The sequence below is a fragment of the Magnolia sinica genome, chromosome 1, assembly GCF_029962835.1.
Source record: "Magnolia sinica isolate HGM2019 chromosome 1, MsV1, whole genome shotgun sequence".
NCBI classification, from domain to species: domain Eukaryota; kingdom Viridiplantae; phylum Streptophyta; class Magnoliopsida; order Magnoliales; family Magnoliaceae; genus Magnolia; species Magnolia sinica.
In genome coordinates, this window is record NC_080573.1 from 137,526,793 (window position 1) to 137,546,865 (window position 20,073).

General features: G+C 38.8%; 2 protein-coding genes across 7 annotated transcripts; one reads left to right on the forward strand and one right to left on the reverse strand.

Annotated features, from left to right (window-relative positions):
- Positions 1-454: 454 nt before the first annotated feature.
- On the forward strand, positions 455-6,229 carry LOC131220175 (thioredoxin-like protein Clot). Its single transcript, XM_058215141.1, has 2 exons — positions 455-700; positions 5,803-6,229. The coding sequence occupies exons 1-2, from the start codon at positions 556-558 to the stop codon at positions 6,054-6,056; spliced, it is 399 nt and encodes a 132-aa protein (XP_058071124.1). The 5' UTR covers positions 455-555; the 3' UTR covers positions 6,057-6,229.
- Positions 6,230-9,583: 3,354 nt separating this feature from the next.
- Positions 9,584-19,840, reverse strand: LOC131220183 (sister chromatid cohesion 1 protein 3-like). 6 transcript variants are annotated; one of them, XM_058215165.1, is made up of 16 exons: positions 19,630-19,840; positions 19,251-19,561; positions 15,859-16,120; positions 15,397-15,443; positions 15,251-15,300; positions 15,082-15,146; positions 14,627-15,003; positions 14,392-14,500; positions 13,839-13,975; positions 13,198-13,742; positions 13,074-13,110; positions 12,714-12,756; positions 12,470-12,603; positions 12,129-12,269; positions 11,303-11,396; positions 9,584-10,176 (listed from the first exon to the last, which is right to left on the reverse strand). In XM_058215165.1, exons 2-13 carry the CDS (start codon positions 19,375-19,377, stop codon positions 12,525-12,527), a joined length of 1,878 nt encoding a protein of 625 aa, XP_058071148.1. In that variant the 5' UTR covers positions 19,378-19,561; positions 19,630-19,840; the 3' UTR covers positions 9,584-10,176; positions 11,303-11,396; positions 12,129-12,269; positions 12,470-12,524. The 6 variants fall into 6 exon arrangements, with proteins under 6 accessions (XP_058071148.1, XP_058071143.1, XP_058071132.1 ...); XM_058215160.1 differs by lacking the exon at positions 19,251-19,561 and having other exon boundaries at positions 14,627-14,976; positions 19,630-19,838; XM_058215149.1 differs by lacking the exon at positions 19,251-19,561 and having other exon boundaries at positions 19,630-19,837.
- Positions 19,841-20,073: the final 233 nt, after the last annotated feature.

The window sequence follows — 20,073 nt, forward strand, 5'->3', positions numbered from 1 at the left end:
TATTATCTGCTTGTTGCTTACAAAGAGGAGACATGGTGAAGTTTTATATGAATCCATATACATATGCAGATCCAATCCATGCATCACATGAGAAGCAGACCACACATTGGGGATTGAACGCTCACCATTATAAACTTCTCAGGAGCTGCAAAAGTTTTGGATAAAAGCTGATATTTGTTTTTTTGACTTCATCAAGGTCTATATGACCTTATGAACAGGTTGGATGGCAAATAAACATCAAGGTCGACCTAGGAAAGTCTCAATGGTGGGCGTCATCTTCACTGCTTCTTCTTGTGGTGTGGTCCACTTGAGCCTTTTATTTATCTCATATTTGCGCCTACGAAGTAAAATGACGAGAAAAATGGATGGACGGTGTGGATAAACCCATACATCACGGTAGGCCTCTCCTTCAGCCTGTTCTGAGCTCGGAATAGGATGGCGCAGTACCCAATCCGCGTCCCCTCGCGTCTGCCTACAAAAAGTCCCGTAAGCGCTTTCAAACCACGCTAGCGGAGCTCATCCTCTCTCTCTCTCTCTCTCTCTCTCTCTCTCAAAATGCCGGTGAAGACGGTGGATGCGACAGTCCCTACCTTTAATCAGGCATTCGAGAATTTCAGATCGGAAGCCCCCAAAAATCAAGCAAATCTCCTCCTTTTCTTAGCCGACAAAGACCCTTCTACCTCTCTTAGCTGGTGCCCTGGTACTCTCTCTCTCTCTCTCTCTCTCTCTCTCTCTCTCTCTAAATGAACAAGAACATCAAAAATAAGAAAACCCATTTCTGCAAGGTGTCGTTTGGATGCCTGTAAATGGTTTAAGTGGTAAATGATTGTGTGTGTTTAAATAGCCTGTAAATTGTTTAAGTCATGTAAATGAAGAGCCAATCTTCGATTAAATGGAGATCCTGTAAATGAAATCCCACCTTTTTGCCTGTAAATGAGATGGGGGTAAAAGATGTAAATCATTTACAGCCTGAAATGATTTACAGGCAAAAAAGGTCATCCAAATGCATAGTGTAAATGATTTCCCTGTAAATCATTTACAAGTTCCCTCATTTACAGGCATCCAAACGACCCCCAAATCCTGCAAATATGTCTGGCTAGCTCTTGGGCATTGGTCTTAAAGGAATTCTCTGATGCTAAGTGTGATGATTTTTTAGTGATTGGTCAGGATTTCTCCTGTAATGCTGTAATGTTCCTTTCTGCTTCATCTGTAGCTTGACCCTGGGGATATATTTTTCTAATAAAATCCTATTACCAACCAAAAAAGAACAAAAGAAAATGGACACTCCGATCGCTAAGGACCTGTTTGGGTGCCACTTAAAAATGAGTTCATTTCATTTTAGTTAATCACAATTATGTATTGGAGAACAATTTTTTGGAAGGGATTAAAACCAATTACCGACAATTTGTAGAAATTATGGTCTCTAATACATAATTCATACTAACTAAATGAGATGTAGTCATTTTTAAGTAGCACCCAAACATGCCCCAAGTTAAGGGTTGTTAAGGTGGTTTCATACGCACCCAAGGGGAAGTTGGTGAGTCTTGTGATCATGTTTATTATTGACATTTTTTCCGAGTTCTTTCTCATGTTATTTTGTACATGCTGAAAAATTCAGCTTGTGATCAATTACTCTTATGGTTTTAAGATCCGGACGAGTCTGCTCATCTGAGTCATCGCGGATTTGGTTGGACCAGATCTGGTTTTATACCACTAGTCACCCTCCTGAGCACCCCTTGACTTCGGTGAGTCAGGTCAATTCAACCCAACTTCGGCGAGTCCTGACTCGACTTAGGACCGAATGAGTCTATGCCAGTCAGCAAGTCTTTTAACCTTCCATATAAACATTGCTTTGAACATTTACTGATACTGTCTCCTCCATATTCATACAAGGAAGTTGCTCCATTGCTTTGAACATATGTTAATATTAGCACATCTATGCACTTTAGAAAATCACCTTGTGGGCTTGTTAAACCCTTAAATTGCTTCTCTGTGCTTTCGACATATTCTGATATTTATTTTTTTTGAAAGATCACTGAATATATATTAAAAGAGGAGAGGAAAAAAGGGGGGGAGGGATACAAAACAGAGGAGCATAGGGATATCGCCGAGGAGGCAATCAACGACTAAGCTCCAAGAAAAAGGAAATCTACATCTTTCATGCCTACAACGTAAACAGCCCATTCGATCAACGCTTAGCCTTGCTGGCGATAACCGAAACCAGGTTTGAGATGTCTCTGAAACATCTGTTGTTTCTTTCTTCCCAAACCGACCACCAGATGGCAATGATTGTCATTCGCCAAATCCGCGTCTTGTGCTTACCGAGACTATTCCCATGCCAAGCTTTGAGAAGGAGACTGACCGAACCGGGGAAGCACCACTTTAAATTGAAATAAATGAGGAATTCTGACCAGATTGATGAGATATACGGGCAGAAGAGCAGGAGGTGGTCGACAGATTCTTCGTTCTTCATGCAGCAGAGACAGATGTTGACGATGGGCATGCCCTTTTCCTCAGATTATCGATCGTGAGAATCTTTTTGGTCCCCACCAGCCAAACAAAGGCTGTGTGTTTAGGTGGGACAGGGTAATTCCAGAATTTTAAGGGAGGATGATTCACAGGGGGATTCGACATATTCTGATATTATTGCATCTAGGCACCACCTTGTGGGGTTTGTTAACCCTCAATTTGCTTTGAACGTACTCTAGTACTATGGCATTCATGCACTTTGGAAAACCACCCTGTGGACTTGTGAAACCCTTAATTGCTTCTTGGAGCTTGTAAGTGTTAATGTTTGTTTGGTTGTTCCTTTCTTCACTTCCCCATGTAAGAAGGCGTTCTCTCTGTTAGGCTGGCATGGGAGCAGTTGATCGTTTCAAAAGCTAGAGAATCATCTTTCCATAGTAGAATTTCATTGCCACTTAATGCGCATCAATTATCTCAGCTGTAGGAATGAGTTGCCATTGATGAAAGCTTCTTATGCATCATTCTTCATACAAAAAGCTCTTCAAAACCATTGTCAGATTGAAAATTTAAAGTTAAGGCTCAGGAGTCAAGAACATCAGCCAAGTCTCTATCAGTAAACCAGGAGATGATGGCCCATCCTAGTAGGAAGTAGGAAGGAAAAGGAAAAGCTTTAGAATACATCATAATGCTAGCTGTAACAGGAATGGAGACTCTGTATTAGACAATGAAAAATGCTCATTCTTATAACCAAATAACCACCTTTATTTACGTAGGATGGCTATTTTATATATAACATTGTTATGTTATACGATATCACACCTTTTTGAAAAACAACTATGATTTTCTTGTGGGCCTGACTTACCCTTCATATTAATGGCCGGTGTAAGATGATTACACCATTTGTAAACCTCAGATATAGATCAAAGAGGAAGGCGTCCTCTGAAATATTCACATAGATCTATTGAGTAAGTTCAAGTTGAAAACAATCTAAAAGGACAAGGGGAAGGCCCTTGTCTTTGTTTTATTTTCTTTCACATAGATCTTAGAGCTTAGTGGTGTCTGCCCTCTCAGCAGGCACTCTTAGCTTTACCTGTCTTTGTTTTGTTTTCTTTCCATTAATAAAATTTCAGTTGCCTTTCAAAAAAAACGAGGGGAAGGCCCAAAAGGTCATCGGTAAAGGTAGTAAAGAAAGGTTTAATGACCTTTGGTTTAACTAAGGACATGGTCCTTGATAGTGGAATGGCGGAATAGGATTCATGTAACCAAGGTATTCCAAAACAGTAACGGTGGCCGTTACGGCCACCGCCGTTACTGTTATGATACGGGCCGTTACGGCCATTTTTTATTTTTTGAAAAAACTGTTACGGGCCATTTTCCTATAACGGTTGTTTCGACCCCGTAACGCGTAACGGTTATGACCGTTACCGTTATACATTACGGTCGTTACATTAACCAATTTTGAATACCTTGCATGTGACTGACCCCAATTAGTTAGGATAAGACTTAGATGATGACGATGATGATGATGAGATCCACTGAGAAGTTCCCATCCTACTCGGTTTCTCAATTAGATTTTTTTATTTTTTATTTTTTGAAACAGTGTATTTCAATCTATAAAATGGCCGTAGCCAAAAATACAAATATACAAAAAAAAAAAAAAACAAAAAAAAAAAAAACAAAACAAAACCACAGGAAGGTACTACAAAGCACCCCACGAATCGGGCAAATGGATATCCACCTTCGACACTTTAAGCCATTCAACCACTTGCACCTTTGCTTTGCCGAAAACTTCATCTGCCCGCCCCCTCTTTAATAATTCCGGCAACTTTCAAAAATTACATATAAAACCGTCTTATAAATTTTAATAAACATGTTCCTAGTCTAAAGAGAATCTACTAAAATCACTCATAAGGGTGTCCAAATATAAAATAATTAAAAACTAAATCCTAAAAGATAATAAAGTCTAAAAAATTGATGTGGACGATCCATGATCAATGATCCGATCATGTGATCCATGCGATCTAATAGCCCGATCGTCACGTCCCTATGCATCTTCCCAGCGTGGGGTCTTCTAGATGCCCGCACATGCACATGGGGTCTTCATCACAATACGTACGCAATGGTACACATGAAGTGATGTCCTCATCAATACATCTTCCCATCTCATGAAATGAAACTTTTTTCTTCCATTCCTTTCCAGAAAAAGCCCCTCCTTATTTTTTTTCCAATTTATCTAATACCGACTTTGGGCATTTAAAAAGAGACAAAGTAAATCGGAATGTTGGACATAATTGCCTTAATCATAGTTATCCTTCCCCCAAGAGACAAATACCTGCTTCTCCACTGCGATAGTTTATTTTCCAATCTTTCAATGACTTTGTCCCATACCCATTTGGGAGGATTACCTATTCACAAAGGTAACCCAAGATACATGGTTGGGAATGATCCTTCCCTGCACCCAAATAACCTTGCAAATGAAGACGCCTCGGCCCCCAAGATACCAGCCAATATGTATCTTTACACCAAACATCACTTCAAAACAAACCACTATCATTCGTAAATTTTCCACCATCTCCTCATCATCTTTATAAAACAACAACGTATCATTTGCGTATTGCAAATGAGTAATGTAAAAGTCAGAGTCATCTATTCCGAAGCCCTTCACGAGATCTACCACTACCCCTCTCTCTATCATCTTGCGGAGCGCTTCCATTACCACTACAGGGATATGGAGATGATGGATCCCCTTGCAACAACCCCCTGGATGAATAGAAAAAGCCATTTGGAGAGCTGTTTACTAGAATAGAGAACTTTGGAGATGCGACATGCATCCATGATCACCATCTCCTTCTCCTCAATGTTCTCTCCCAATTCATCCACAGAAAATTGTCACATGGCATCCTAACTTCTATGACTTGTGACCCAAGTGAATAATATTGTTCTTGGCAGTTCCTCGGCAAAAAAAAAAAAAATCCCATCCCACTCAGATTCTCAATTAGATCCTCTATGTTCCCGCCGAATTCGCCCACAGACAATTATCTCATGGCATTGAATCTTCTGTGACTTGCAGCCAAATGAAAAATCATTGTTCTTGGCAGTTATTGTACAAAAATTCCTCTGGATATCCACAAATTTTAGGGTATTTATTGGGATCTTTCAAGAATGTAAACAAATGTGTGATTACAAAAGTGTACAAGTAAATAATAAAAGGGTGATTCGTGCTTGGGAATCTCATGGAAGTCTTACAAAAGCATTTTTGCGTAATGAAACTGCAATGTGGTGATTAGGAAATTCATCCAAACAATTGTTTCTACATTTCATTCTCTCATTTTACAGATTGTGTCAGAGCCGAACCAATAATATATAAGAAGCTCGAGGCGTCATCAGGTGATGTTGCACTCTTGAGAGCATTCGTTGGGGACAGACCCACATGGAGAAATCCTAACCACCCATGGAGAGTCGACCCAAGGTTCAAACTCACAGGAGTCCCGACGCTCATCCGTTGGGAGAATGATGCAGTTGGCGGGCGCCTTGAAGACCACGAGGCACATGTCGAACATAAAATCAATGCCCTCATTGCCAGCAAATGAGCCTATTATCATGCCATTTTCCTATTTCAAGGTTACTTTATTTTGGCGGGTTGCTTTTGAAAAATAATAAGTACATCCAAACTTATTATGAAATAAACTGATGTGACTTGATACATGTTGAGAATGCTAACACCATTTCACACAGGATTGATCAGTTGAATCATTGTACTTGTGCAAGATCCCAACAGAGTACAGCATGGCCCCTATAACTTGTCCCAATTTCTCATTTTAACACTTGGTTGGGCAGGAATCAAGTAAACTATGGAGAGAGAGAGAGAGAGAGAGAGAGAGAGAGAGAGAGAGTTTACTGCATATGGAAACCATTCATGTGCACCAAATTGCAGTCAAGACTCGTCGGGTATTCACATCGCCATTTTTTTGTACTGCCCATTATTCCGCTGTTGTGACAGCAATCTGATTGTCCCCAATATCCATCATTTGATTGATTGTTGTATGCCACTAACGGATCATCAGAACAGTGATATTTTCAAGGCAGCCCATGAAGAGTGATTGGAAGTAGGTGGGTGATGTGGATGGCTGGAATCAAAATTCAACTAGGTGCATTGGAAGGTTTCCATACAGTTAGCTCCCCAGATCATCACTCCTATGTAAGCACATGGAACTAAATTCAGCAAATGCCATGAAATAGGCTTCTCTGGTGATGCCACCCTTTTTCCATTAAATCCACAAGCAACAACCAGATGGCATGAAAGCTGCTTTGTCCGTTTTCCTATCCTTTTTAGTTTATTTTATTTTTTTTGCCAAAAAAGGGTTTGTTGCTGCATTGCCTGACTGCCTCTTGCGTGTCAAATATGAGATGTTTTCAAAAATCTGAACAATTCATCAGACTCAACATCACAAAGAAAGTGCAGGTAAATTTTCAGTACCCATTGTTGGCGACAATCTAAGATTTAATTCTAGTTGTTGGTATGCTTTGGACAGGCACAGGCACATTGAAAGAACTGCAATCTCCCACTGCTGCTCTTGCTTGATTGTTTTCCTGTAGACTCCTTTGGCAAAAATGAAATTCTTGTCATTCACAGATGAAAAAAAACAGCAGTCGTTTAAAGGCCAGGTTGGGTGAAAGAATTGATATTACTTTCATAATCTCCTCTATTCTGAATTTTTCCCTTTCACAAGGGAAATTCCCAGATCTTCTAGACATTCATCATATTGACCACCTTATATTTTGTGCACTATGAATAAAGCTAATGATTACGTTATTTGCAATCCCAGAAGAAATGCAATATTAGTGGAAACGATTTATTTTACACACAACACTTCTCTATGGGAAATGTAATATTAGTGGAGTCGATTTACTCTTCGGATATTCTCTATGGAAATGTAATATTAGTGGAGAAGTGATGTAGGATGATGGAAACTACCCTATGATAAAAGATGAAAGATCAATTTATACATTAATTTCAGCCATCAACATATAAAATCAAATATAACCACATAATATATTCGAAAATTTAGATTTATAACACGAAAGTCCTAAGTTATCACATACATGGTGCACAAAAATATAAAGTAATTCAAGAGTGGCGCACTTGGAAATATCGACTTCCAATCTAGCGTGAGTAGTGCAACAACGATGTGTATAGACAAAGATGCAAGTAGAATTCTAGTTTCGAGAAAGTTTCACAAAAATTCAAATTTTTATTAAGGTTTTGTATTCATGGATAGAAATTTAGGAATGGAATTTTTAGTTATTCAAATGATCTAGGGATTAGTGAGTTTTTTGGGAAAATCAAAGAGGGAAAACCCCAAACGGGGGCCCACACGTGTCTAGGTAAAGGTGGAGAAAGAAATGTAGGATTGAGTGTGATTTTGATGGGTTTAGAAGGTTATAATGGAATGGGAAAGGGGAACACAAGAGAATAAGAAGAATACATTTTAAATGAGAGAAATGAATGATGTACCTTAGGGAATCCACTATTAAACAAGCTTCTACCTTTCCACAATTCAATTGAAATGAAGAGTTTCTTACAAACCCTGAAATGTAAAGAGAATTTCTTTAACATTTTTTCTTTCTTCTCAATCAGTGTTTCAAATAGCGCCCGTAGCGTAGCGGTAGCGTACGCTACGTAGCGTGGTCATAGCGCTACGTAGCTTCCCAAATAGCGTAATCGTAGCGTATGCTACAGCTATGTAGCGTGTAGTGTCTGTAGCGTAAGCTACGATGTATTTTTTTACTATTTTTTTTCACGTTTTCTTTGTTTCTAATGTTGAGGAATGTTACACTTGTGGGATTTTTTACTATTTAAAAGTACTTGATACTTTTAACCTATGGGATTTTTATTTCTTTTCATAATTGTGACTTGTGGTTTCAATTAGACATTATTAATTAAAGTGGTTTGCTTAGAAAGTTGTTGATGTAATAATTATTTGATTTGGCTTATATATGTGGATTGGCTTTTGATAAATGATAACTAATAACTTTTTCAAACATGCTTATAATTGATAAAATGAATCATCTTTTAGGCATTTTTATATTTTTTCCCATTTTTTTCACTATTTATTGTATTTGTCCTATTTTTAAATTTAAAAATAGAAGTATCGTGTAGCTTACGCTACATGCTACGTATTTACGCTACACACTATAGACAGCTGGGCACTACGCATCACGCTACCGCTATTTAAAACACTGTTCTCAATAACACCAGTAGGGTTGGAACCTTCCTTACTTTTATAATTAAAAATTCAGAATAATTACAACTATGCCACTCACCCAAGTGAAATGGCCTATCATAAAAAATAAGAAAACTAAAATACTTTTTATCAATCTCAACCATCAAATAAATTTTTTTTTAAATAATAATAATAATAAAGTAAGCAAGATTAGAGTCCAATGGACCCAAATTTAGAAGATTTGGCGGTCCAATGGCCTGATCGACAAGATCTAACGGTCGGATCGACACGAAATAAAAATCGTATTACTAAAATGGTCTCCTTAGCAGCCCACATACATCATCCCAAAGTGGAGTCTTTCTGATGCACATCCAATGCATGCGGGGTCTTCGAAATGGCTCGGCGGGCCACATCTAGAACTCGTCTCCCATCCACAAAGGAAGTTGCGTTGCTGTGGGTGGTCGTCTCCATCTCTAGTACACCTGAGTAGGTCATCTCATGTTCCCATCAAGAAGATTTACTTTACAGGACTGATATTCTCTATGGAAATATAATATTAGTGGAGACTATTTCTTTTACGAAGGACTCTTTATCTATGGGACTCTTTATCTATCTGAAAAGACGCTAATTAGAAAGGCTTTTAAAGCATGGGCAGTGCTGCTCACAATCCATGGCTTGCAGTAGTGTTTCCCAATTTTATGTTTTATGAACATCTAATGATATGCGAATTCATCTAATCCTCTTCTACATCCAAACATTTACAACTCGCTCAGAAGCATCCAAACAGCCTCATCGAAGGCAGGATGTATCTTAGCCAACAAAGACCAAATGGCAGTGTTTGCTTGGGAATGGTCTACTTAAATCATTTGATTATCACACATCAGAGGGGGCCATGCTGAAAGGAACAGATACAAGACATTGTGAAAAACACAAGCATTGTGATTGGGTCCTTACATACTGGCAACAATGTGAACAACGTCCAAAACAGATGCATATTGCCTGATATATATGCAAACAAGTCATAGTCCAAAACAGATGCATTTTGCCTTAACATGTATGACCTGGTTTTGGTGCTGATCAATACAGTACATAAACCAGTATTCATACCTTGATGGTTTAGTATGATTTGGGCTCACTGGATGTGGGCCGTTGCTCCTTTTAATGTTTCTGCCAGTGATGCTCCGTTCTCAAATCCTTCTCCAGCAAGTGATGATCCAGCTATCAAAGAATCTCACTGATAGGAGATCACCACCATTCATGTTTAGTTAGAAGCTGATTTACTGAACCATCGTTTCTGAGTCACTTTGCCTAGATGCTGCTGATGAGTGAGATCTTTACAAAATGGGCCATATGTGGTAGGGCCTTCTAGATGGACTGTCTGGATTGTTACATGGAGGAAAAGAGGTGAGCAGATTAGATGAGCCTCAACTTGCCACTAAGTGAGAGCCTTGCTAGCAAACCTGTTTGTCCATCAGATGGTAAGAACCTGCAGACAAGGAAGCACTTCATAAACAGCCTAATTAGAGCGTAATAAAAACAGATCAAATGACTTGGGGGCAGAAATCAAGAAGTTGTAGCAACAGATGCAAGCAAACATGCATTCTAGGGAGTATAATAAGATACAAATAGAGTAGAGTTGCACCAAATCAAAACAGAGTTTTCTCATTTTTCTTTTTCCTGAGTTTTAACTTGGTCATAACCAGATCAAGGTTTTCTAGAGTCTTGGTGAAATATGATCGAGTCGAGTTGACTTGGGTGTGTTTGAGTCAAGCTTTTTGAGTTTTTGGACTATGGAAAGGACAAACATTTGTGCCACAAGGATACCTAACAAAAAATCAATTCAGTAGACATCCAGACAGCACCAGACAAGCCATTCCAGTGGTCATAATTTCTGGCCTGTCACCGTCCACTTTGTGGCCCCCTGAATCTATGGTCCCAATCGCCACAATCACACTACATGGTACATTTAACTGTGTGATTCAGTAGCACAGATCCATCGAGAAAAAAAATATATGTTTGGGCTGAGGCTGAAAACAGAAAACACGATGAGTTTTCAAGGCCCAGCCAATGCAGCAAGACTTGGTATGGCCTGATTAGTGCGATACTAGGGGTGCAACTCATGCAGGATGATGGAGTTGAGGGTCAACCCAACCTCAAGAGCACCCAACCTGCCACCCGGTCCAACTTAAATTCCAACCCGAGGTGCACAGCTTGAACACAATCTGAATTCCTCCATGCTCAACCCTAACCTGACCCAACCCAACCCAAATACATGCGATTGATCCCAACCCGACCAAATTTACTCAACCCGAACCTAACTTGATGTCAAATAAGTTTAGATTTTTCCAACCCTAAGCCCCGAGTACCTGACCTGAACTCGCGTTGGGTCAGTCAAGTTGGGGTCATCCCGAATCCAAGTTGCAGCCAAATGCATAGTGCTAAAGGGTTTGGTCATGAGCAGATCTTATGGCAATGTGAATTTTGTGTTAGTCACAGCAAACAAGAAGACAATATAGAGACAAGTCTCAGAGAACCAACACCATTTTATTTGCTAAAGACCAAAAATACACTTCATAAAAGAAAATGGTTATAACTACAATGATTGGCCATACCTGCAGCGTTGCTACAGAATAAACTAGCTGACTTTGCCCTTGCAGAGAACTTCAAGCTATATATAACCTCCTTGCTGCCAGAAACTTGTTGATACTGCCACAGCAATTCATAGCAAAAAAAGGCGACTGACATTAGTTTCAGATCTGAACAGAACCAGGTTGTAAGTTACAACAAACACAACCAAAACCAGATATTAACACGAAATGGACTCCTGACACCAGATCATTTCAGTGAATTGCATCAACATGATTACTCATAAGATTGGAATATGGAAATCAATCCAGACCAATCAACTGGTAGGCCACCTCATGGATAAGGCCCCTGGCAAATAGTTGCAGCATTTGGCCACCTCTAACATTCAATCTATTAGTTTTTCTCGACAGTTCTAGGCCATCCAAAAGAAGGTGATGGACCATGTAGCTATGTACTGCTGATTGGATACATTTTTGGACCATGGGCCTGTGCCTCATAATAGATATCCCTATAATATATAATGCTGGTAAGTCTTGGACACTTTTGTTCCTGCAATTAGTTTTTCTGGATGGAGAATCTTGACTATTTTAAGGACATGGTAGGATATTTAAATGGTATTTTAGGAACTTGAACATGTGTCCGTCAGCTGGTTTAGATTTCTCCTGCAAAAGGCCATGAATGGCTTATATTTTACCCTAAAAAAGCCTGGCATGCTGCTGACTCTCTCTCCCCAAACTCTAGTGCCGATTTTCCCTCCCACAAATTCCTCTCTTTCTTCCTCTCTCAATGTGCTTGCAAGTGCCACACCCCTAGTTTGCTATAAGATGCAGGATCATCAGCTATCAGTTTTACCTTTGTACATGAAGGCCTGCTAAGCATTGTTGAAGAATGCATTCAGAGCTGAGTGTTCAAGAGCATAGGAGTCGGTGACAGAGTAATATCACCGAATGCTGCTTCTTGTTGTACATTAATAAACCCATAACTTGTTAAAACCTATAGCCAAACAACAATCAGCAATTAATAAAATGCCAAAAAAAAAAAAACCCATGCTTGGCTAGAATGGGTTAGAGACGGACTGCAGTGTGATCTAAACAATGCTCTACAGTTGATCTCTGGTAAAAGCGCATGGAAATGGATATCAGATTTTGTGCTAAATGGCAGTAGTAAAAGGAGGTACTATTCTAGATTATTACCAGTGTTTCAAAAAACATCCGGGCACATTGTTTTCGTGTTTTCCCTTCTAGGATTCTATTCGAGCTGAGATGATCTGATTGGCCTTTTGAAATTTGAGGTGAAGAATTTCTTTTTTAGATACTGTGCCACAGCCCTAAACCAGACAAACCATCATTAAAGTATACCACAAAGCAGAAAAGGTAGTAGAATATTTTTTTACTTCTTTCTGAGAAGTAAAAAATCATTAAAACATGGAAACCTTAACTGGTCATTGTAGGCAACATGCCAACTTCATTTTCTTCATTTCCTATTATAACAACAGAATATGGAATCTTTATACACCATAAACAAAACAAAAAATAATAATCCAAGTCAAAATGAAAAAGAATAAACAAGAATTCCAGCTCAAAACTTCACACGCCATAAATATCTTTCCAATTCTAAGTAAACAAGAATACTAACAAATGCAATTATTTCCCATGTAAGAGTATTCCTTTGTTGCATTCATGGAAGATGCAAAGAGCAGCAGAGGTTTGTTTTAAAAAAAAAAAAAAAAAAAAAAAAAATCTGAAACAAGTGGCCTCATCTAAAACAACCCCGTCAAAGGAAGTCTTTTCAGCTTACCAGCTTCTGTGGTATCTGCTTCCAAAAAACACAGCCCCTACAAGAAAGACAATAGACTCATACTTCTCTAATGCATTGAGAAGAAAACAAATTCAGAGAAAGATCCTTCCAGGATGAAACTCACTTCTGCCTCTGCAGAGTTCAGCACATTTGGAATCTCAGGAAGATTAGTGTCTCCTGCTGATAGTAGTTCCTCGAAACCAGCAACTGGTGTTTCCAGTTCAAGGCCATCTGATTGAGCAAAAGGCATTTCCGGTGTATGCAGTGCTTCAGTCTCTAGAGTCTTCCCTGTTTGAGACATTGACCCAAAGTTGCTAGCAAGGAAGGGTGTGAACTCTTCTCTTCTAGATGGAGATGGCATGAATTCAGGTAAACCACCGTCGACATGAACTTCCTTGAATCGGGGATGTTCAATTTCCACTTCGCATTCAGGCAAGCCAACAGGAGAGTGTGCATCCCTAGGAGGAAGTTCGATTTCCATCTCAAATACAGGGATGCCAGCAGGAGATTCTGCATTCATTGGAGGATGTTCGTTTTCCATCTCGAATGTGGGCATGCCAGTAGGAGATTGTGCATCCCTGGGCTCTAGATGAGCTTTTGTGGAAGTCGAATCAGCTTTGGAGGCGAGAAAGTCTTTCTTGAAAACTTCCTGAAGATTGGTACACATTCCTGTAAAGGATGCGAGTCTTATTCATACAAAACTAGTTTGACAAGCTAGACTGCATCAGTTTACCAAGCTGTGTATTGTATAAAGGGGACACTAACCAGAAACTGAGGGCTCAAAAAATATTTGCTCCATCTGCAAGCTCTTGTCAGATTTCCAAATATCAAGTTTTGTTACAGGGAGACTCTCTCTCTTGCGTTTCAATTTACTAGCATGTTTGAGTTGTTTCTTCATAAACCTGTATAATCAGCATGCATTAAGTGCTTTGAGAAAATCAAAACTCAGAGAGAGAGCTTCATATGGATTGTGAACTAAAATAGGGGATAATAACTTGCCTAGGACTACCACTAAGAAATATACATTAGTCTCCATTGCTGGTATAAGAATTTATGTGCCAATGCCGCATGTACCCATTTTAATATTACTTTATGATAGTTTGGCTAATTGACGCCTTTCCTTGATTTTAGTTGAAATATTATAGTAATATTACATTAACTCATCCACACATAGGAAATGAGATTGTGACAAGCACATTCAAATTCAGATACTCTTCCATGCAAGAGAAATGAACTAGCCATGGCAGTCATAACTATCCTACAAGTACACTTCTACCATACATAAGAATTGAGTAACCAAGAAAACAGGATCACATACTCATTAGTCAACACCAAGGACTCATCAAATAATTGTTTTCTCTTCCTTGACTTTGCCTTTTGCTTCTCAAGGGGAGTTGGTTGTATTGCCATTTCAGAAAATACAGGTCCTGGGCCATGAGAAACCAAGGGTTTAATAATAATTAAATACATCATAAAATCAATGGATAATATGGACATATTGTGCTAGATATAAAAAGAGAGATCAGTGAAATGGTGAAATGCAAGGAACTGACCCAAAGAGACATTCGAATAAAAAATCTCAGGTTCCTCTATAGATCTTGCGGTTGGTTCTAACAGATGTGGCTGGGATGGAAGAGATTCTCCTCCGGAATCTAAAAACCCTTCCACAATTGGAGAAAGGCTCTCCTTTTGATTCATGATTGGATCAAAAGGTTCTCGTTGTTCAACAATATTGTCGGCAAGATTAGGCCACTCTGGAAGGTTCTCCAACTCAAAGGGTTGTACAGCATCACGCAGAATCTCAATCTCTGGAAGATGTCGAGGGAATTGGTCCTCCAAAAACTCTTGATTGGATTCTTCTGCTTGACTACTTGGACCAGGATCTTGAATACCCACAGCACCACTCTCTCGAGGAAATGGAAGGAGGATACTAGAAGGAAGAACAATGTTAAATCAAGTTCCTTGTATAAATAAGTTCCAACTAAACCTTACAAGATTAAAAATATACTCTTCATCCATTGGTTCTGCTACAACATTGTGAAGCTCAGTTTGATAAGGATCCACCATGCTACCCTTCACAACAAAAGATCTTTCAACTTTCAGCCTCTAATGCAGATTATAACACTCAAGCATCTTGAAGACCAAAGAAAAATAAAACAACACTGAGAAAGTTTGACCTCATTGATAAAGAAAGCAACATATGGATTTTCTTCACCCATCACCTGATCTGTGAGCATGATAAATCCCAAACATTCAATGACTGATGCAGACAATTCGAAGAGGCTACCAAAAGAAAAAAGAATGCTATGCACCAACAGAATACCTGTAATTGTTATATCCTCACGAGCTTTAAGATGATTATCCGGAGCCCTGATAACATTGTTCATAGGGTAAGGAATGAGTATTTCTCCACATTAAGAGGAACCATACGGACCTCAAGCAAGGGAAATGACAATATTCTCAAGATTCACTATTGACATAGCCAATAGCTAGTTGGACCAAGTGGGCCCTGATAGTGATAGACCGTGCCTCCAAAATCCCCTGGATTAGAAGCTCATAGCCTCCAATATTCAGATTTCTTTCACAACAAATGCAATCCATTGCATCCCCATCCACGGAATGGTCCCTCAAATCAATGCTTTCGATCACTAATCCACAGGCCTCACTCGTCCAAACTCAAAGGCTGAAGGGATAATGTGCATATCATTGGCTCAAGGTTCATAGAATTCCACTCTATGAATAACTCAATCACAAAAAGAAAAAGACAAAAAAAGAAAGATCATACTCGGCTTGGAGTATTGCGTCATCCAGATCCAAAGCATCAAGTTCAAATGTCTTTGGCAAAGTGATTGAGTGAAACAGTGCATGTCTCGCGTCTTCTGGTAAATTGACTTGTTCTGAGGCAAAGGCAGATCTTATTTGGATCAGAACCATGTTGCAGTCATGGTAAAGATAGTCAACTTTCTTTGAGTATATCCGAACTACACCCAGTAGAAGATGCCCAGATAGTCTCAGTGCTATCGGGACCTCAGGGAACATGATGTAATCTGAAGAACATCAACAGAAATACACAGGCAGAAATTAGTCGACATGGTATGCTTACCAAAAAAATATCAGTATGTAACCATCAAAGTGAATTAGTAGTAAAGTGGAAGAAGCATGACTAATATGACAGGTTATCAGGCTGTGTTTTAGATGTACAAGCGAATCAAATTGCAAAACCTCAGTTTATTTTATTTTTTTAAATGCCAAAAAATAATGGTGTTTCCTAGCATTTGTAATTTCATATAAGTTAGTAACTTAGTATCACTCATGCAAGTCCAACTTCAGAATGATATGATTGCAACATGGAGCCTCCCTGAACATGTAGATAAAGAAAAGGACTTACGGTTTGTTTATTTCAATTTAATCAGACTAATTATTGCAATTCAATCTAACGTTGCATCCAAATGCACCAGAAACCTCTAAAATTATCCTAGAAACTTGGAACAAGCCCAACATCTAACAAGGTCCCAACCAACCCTGGATTACAGCTTGAGAGAGAGAGAGAGAGAGAGAGAGAGAGAGAGAGAGAATCATAAATGATTAAAAAAAACAAAAATGTGAGTTATAGAAACAAGATGGTGCTGAGTCAAAACAAGAACAAGAACTACTTACAGAAAATAGTTATTACTGCTTCATGATGGAAACTCGCCCAAATGATATGAATTCTAATAGGATAAGTTCAAAAAATGTGGTTTATCGAAAATCATAATGAAAGAAAATAGAAATTCACAAAAATGTGATTTATTGAAAATTTTAATGAAAGAAAATAGAAATCCAATGGTTTTTTAAATCAAGAAGCCTATCAAAACAAGGATTTATGAGAAAGTAGGAAGACACAGATGGTTCAATCAATCTTGCAATTGAATGCTTCAAAAATGGAAGCTTGTGAATGAAACAATTCAAGAAAGCTCAAAAATCCCCGCAACTTCTTTATCCATCGTAAACATTTAACTAAGGGTCCGACTCTTACACCATGCATATCTCCCACAATCCAATGACAGCAGTGGGACTTTTTTGGGAGTTGATAATGCCAATACCGAACTACATTTAACAGCTCCCATCCACCGTATTTGGGAATGCTCGACTCTTTGGTGTACAGTGCATGCACAGCATTTTCCTGTTAATTAGAAGTAATATGAAAGGTTTAAGAAGCAAAAACGGTGAATTCGAAGGGGACTTGATACTCTGCCAAGTGAGATGTTTGGTATGCACACTCATAATCTGTACACATAGCAAACCCTCAACTCAAATTAAACCGTTCAAATTGTGGGACCCAAAAGTCATATTCGTTGAGGGATACTAACCTTTGATTGATGGGAATTGGATTTTCCAAATCAGACCTAAAACCATTTTTCATTTTCGACCACGCATCAACATCCACCAATAAGCCAGTTAGGAAATTAAATAAGCTAAAATTTCAAATTACCATCCTCCTAAATTGGGCCCCATAATTTGAATAGTTTATCTACAGTAAGTGTTTTAAATAGAGGTAGTGTGTTGCATAGTATTTAGCCCTTTGTAGCTTGTAGCGTAAGCTACACGAAACTTGTTCTTTTTAAAAAATTAAAAATATAAAAATATGATAAATAATAAGAATATATATAGGAATGCTCACCTAAGCACCTTTTTAAGTGAGCACCCGTGTCATGGGCACAGAATCTGAACGGTCCACATGATGCGGCACCCCTTGAAACTCCATAGACCCAAATTTCAACCTGATCCAAAACTCTAGTGGGCCATATCAAAGAGAAATACAAATCAAGGGAGGAAATAGTTTCCTTTTGCCATGGCCCACCATAATTTTATATCGGACTGAAAGTTAAGCTTCTGAGGTTTCAAAGGGCACCGCATCATGTGGACCGTTCAAATTCTATATCCATGACACATGTGTAGAGGTGTGCACTATATATATATAAATATATATATATTGATTCATTTTTTCAAGGACAAGCATGTTCAAATAAGTTATTAATTATCATTTTTGAGAACCCATCATACGTGATGTCGATCCAAAATCTGAACCGTTCATGTGAAGCAGCACCTCATGAAACACCCCGGGCCCAAGTTTTACTTTGATCTAAAACTTTGATGGGCCATGAAAAATGAAAACAGCTTTCCTCCCTTGATTTGCATTTCTCTTTGCTATGGCCCACCGAATATTAGATCGGGGTGAAAATTTATCACATAGGGTTTTATGGGATTTCACATCACATGGACCGTTCGATTAGACACCCATGGCACGTGCGCAAAGGTGCGCACGTGCGTAGGTGCGCAGGGGAACATGACTATATATATATATATATATATATATATATATATATATATATATATATATATGAGAGAGAGAGAGAGAGAGAGAGATGAGTCGGGTTTGGGATATTGGACAAAGTCTGCTCGGTTATCAAAAGTTGATCCACTCGTATAAATCAAATCAAATCATTATCATATCAATGACTTTCTAAGTAAATCACTTTAATTAATAATGTCTAATTGAAATCATAAGTCACAAGTATAAAAAGTAATTAAAATCGCATGCTTGAATATTAAGTACAAAATACAAAATGCTACATATATATTCTAGCCACACCCCCACACACACACAAATAATAATAATAATAATAATAATAATAATAATACAAAATACAAAATGTAACTATCATTTGTTAGAATAAAAAAAGTAGTATATTGTACATCTGCGTACATGCTACATGCGCTACATATATGGTACGTGCGCTACATATATTCTATAATCCATGTATCATACTACTACACCTACGCTACATACACTACGCATATTCTACAACTGTCGCGTACGCTATAGGAAATTTACGCTATTTGCTAACACTAGGAACGATATGTACGCTATTCAAAACACTATTCTTAGTAGCATGTATGCCACATGCATAATTTTGCTTATGTATCAACCCTAACACTCCTCCATAGTGTCAAAGATTCTCTTCTTAAAACATAATTTTACTATAAAATGACAGCAAGAGTTCTTTTGCCTATAGGTATATCAGAATATCCGGGATGTGTTGGCCTCCCTTGGGATCATGTGGTCTGATAACTTAAACCCAGATTGTCAATATTCATGATAAAAGTTGTAGCCTAAGTTTGAAGCCAGCTGCCAACCTGACGCAACCCTCCTCCTTAATCCGTGCTTTGGACGGGATGTGAGACTGCAAAACTCCCACCAGCAGAGTTTGATATCCATGTTGTTGATGCTATCATCAATAAGCTTCCCGCGATTGTGTTTCATTACTAATCCTGACGTTTGATTTTTGGAGTTGACTGTGAGCCACTGAAAAATCCGTTTTCAATGTTCTCAAAACATTTACAAGTAGAGTGACCTGCATAGCATAGAATCCGCAACATGGATGGTTCGGATCAACAGACCATCTCCGCATGCAGGCCCCAATACATACATGCTACTGTCCTGAATCCTGAAGAAGCAAAACCAATGACGATGGAAAATCGAAAAAGTAGAGAGAGATAGAGAAAAGAACGTTACCGGCGGAAGCAGAGATGTCGGTGACAGCAACTTGCGATTTCTGGAGCTTGTTCTGGAGATGAGCGGCGATCCAAACGGTTCCAAGAGGGCCTTTTCTGGCCAGGAAGGTGTGGGAATAGAACATATCTCTCTCTCTCTGGAATGAGATTTGAGGAAAGGAAGATTTGGACAACGTTGTATTAAATGAGCGGGAACCGCGTTCTACCGCAATTCCGACCATCGAGATATCAAACGGGGTTAAACTACTAAAAACTCCCTGACTTTCAAGAAATTGACTGAAACAACTTCTCATATACTTAGCAGGTGAATTCACGAAAACACCCTTTTCCGTTCGCTTTCTTTACGGTGGACGAGTCCTATTAGTTAAGGGGCGTTTTTGTCAGATGAGATCGCCATGCCACCTGTGGGAGGACAGGGGTACACGTGTCGTTGTGCACCCACGTG

Coding starts and splice junctions, on each gene's coding strand:
- LOC131220175 (XM_058215141.1), top strand. CDS start 556: ATGCCGGTGAAGACGGTGGATGCGACAGTCCCTACCTTTAATCAGGCA. Junction 701..5,802: donor CTCTCTTAGCTGGTGCCCTG/GTACTCTCTCTC, acceptor CTCATTTTACAG/ATTGTGTCAGAGCCGAACCA.
- LOC131220183 (XM_058215165.1), bottom strand. CDS start 19,377: ATGAAACACAATCGCGGGAAGCTTATTGATGATAGCATCAACAACATG. Junction 15,301..15,396: donor TGAGGATATAACAATTACAG/GTATTCTGTTGG, acceptor TCATGCTCACAG/ATCAGGTGATGGGTGAAGAA. Junction 12,757..13,073: donor AGCAGATACCACAGAAGCTG/GTAAGCTGAAAA, acceptor TTGTTATAATAG/GAAATGAAGAAAATGAAGTT.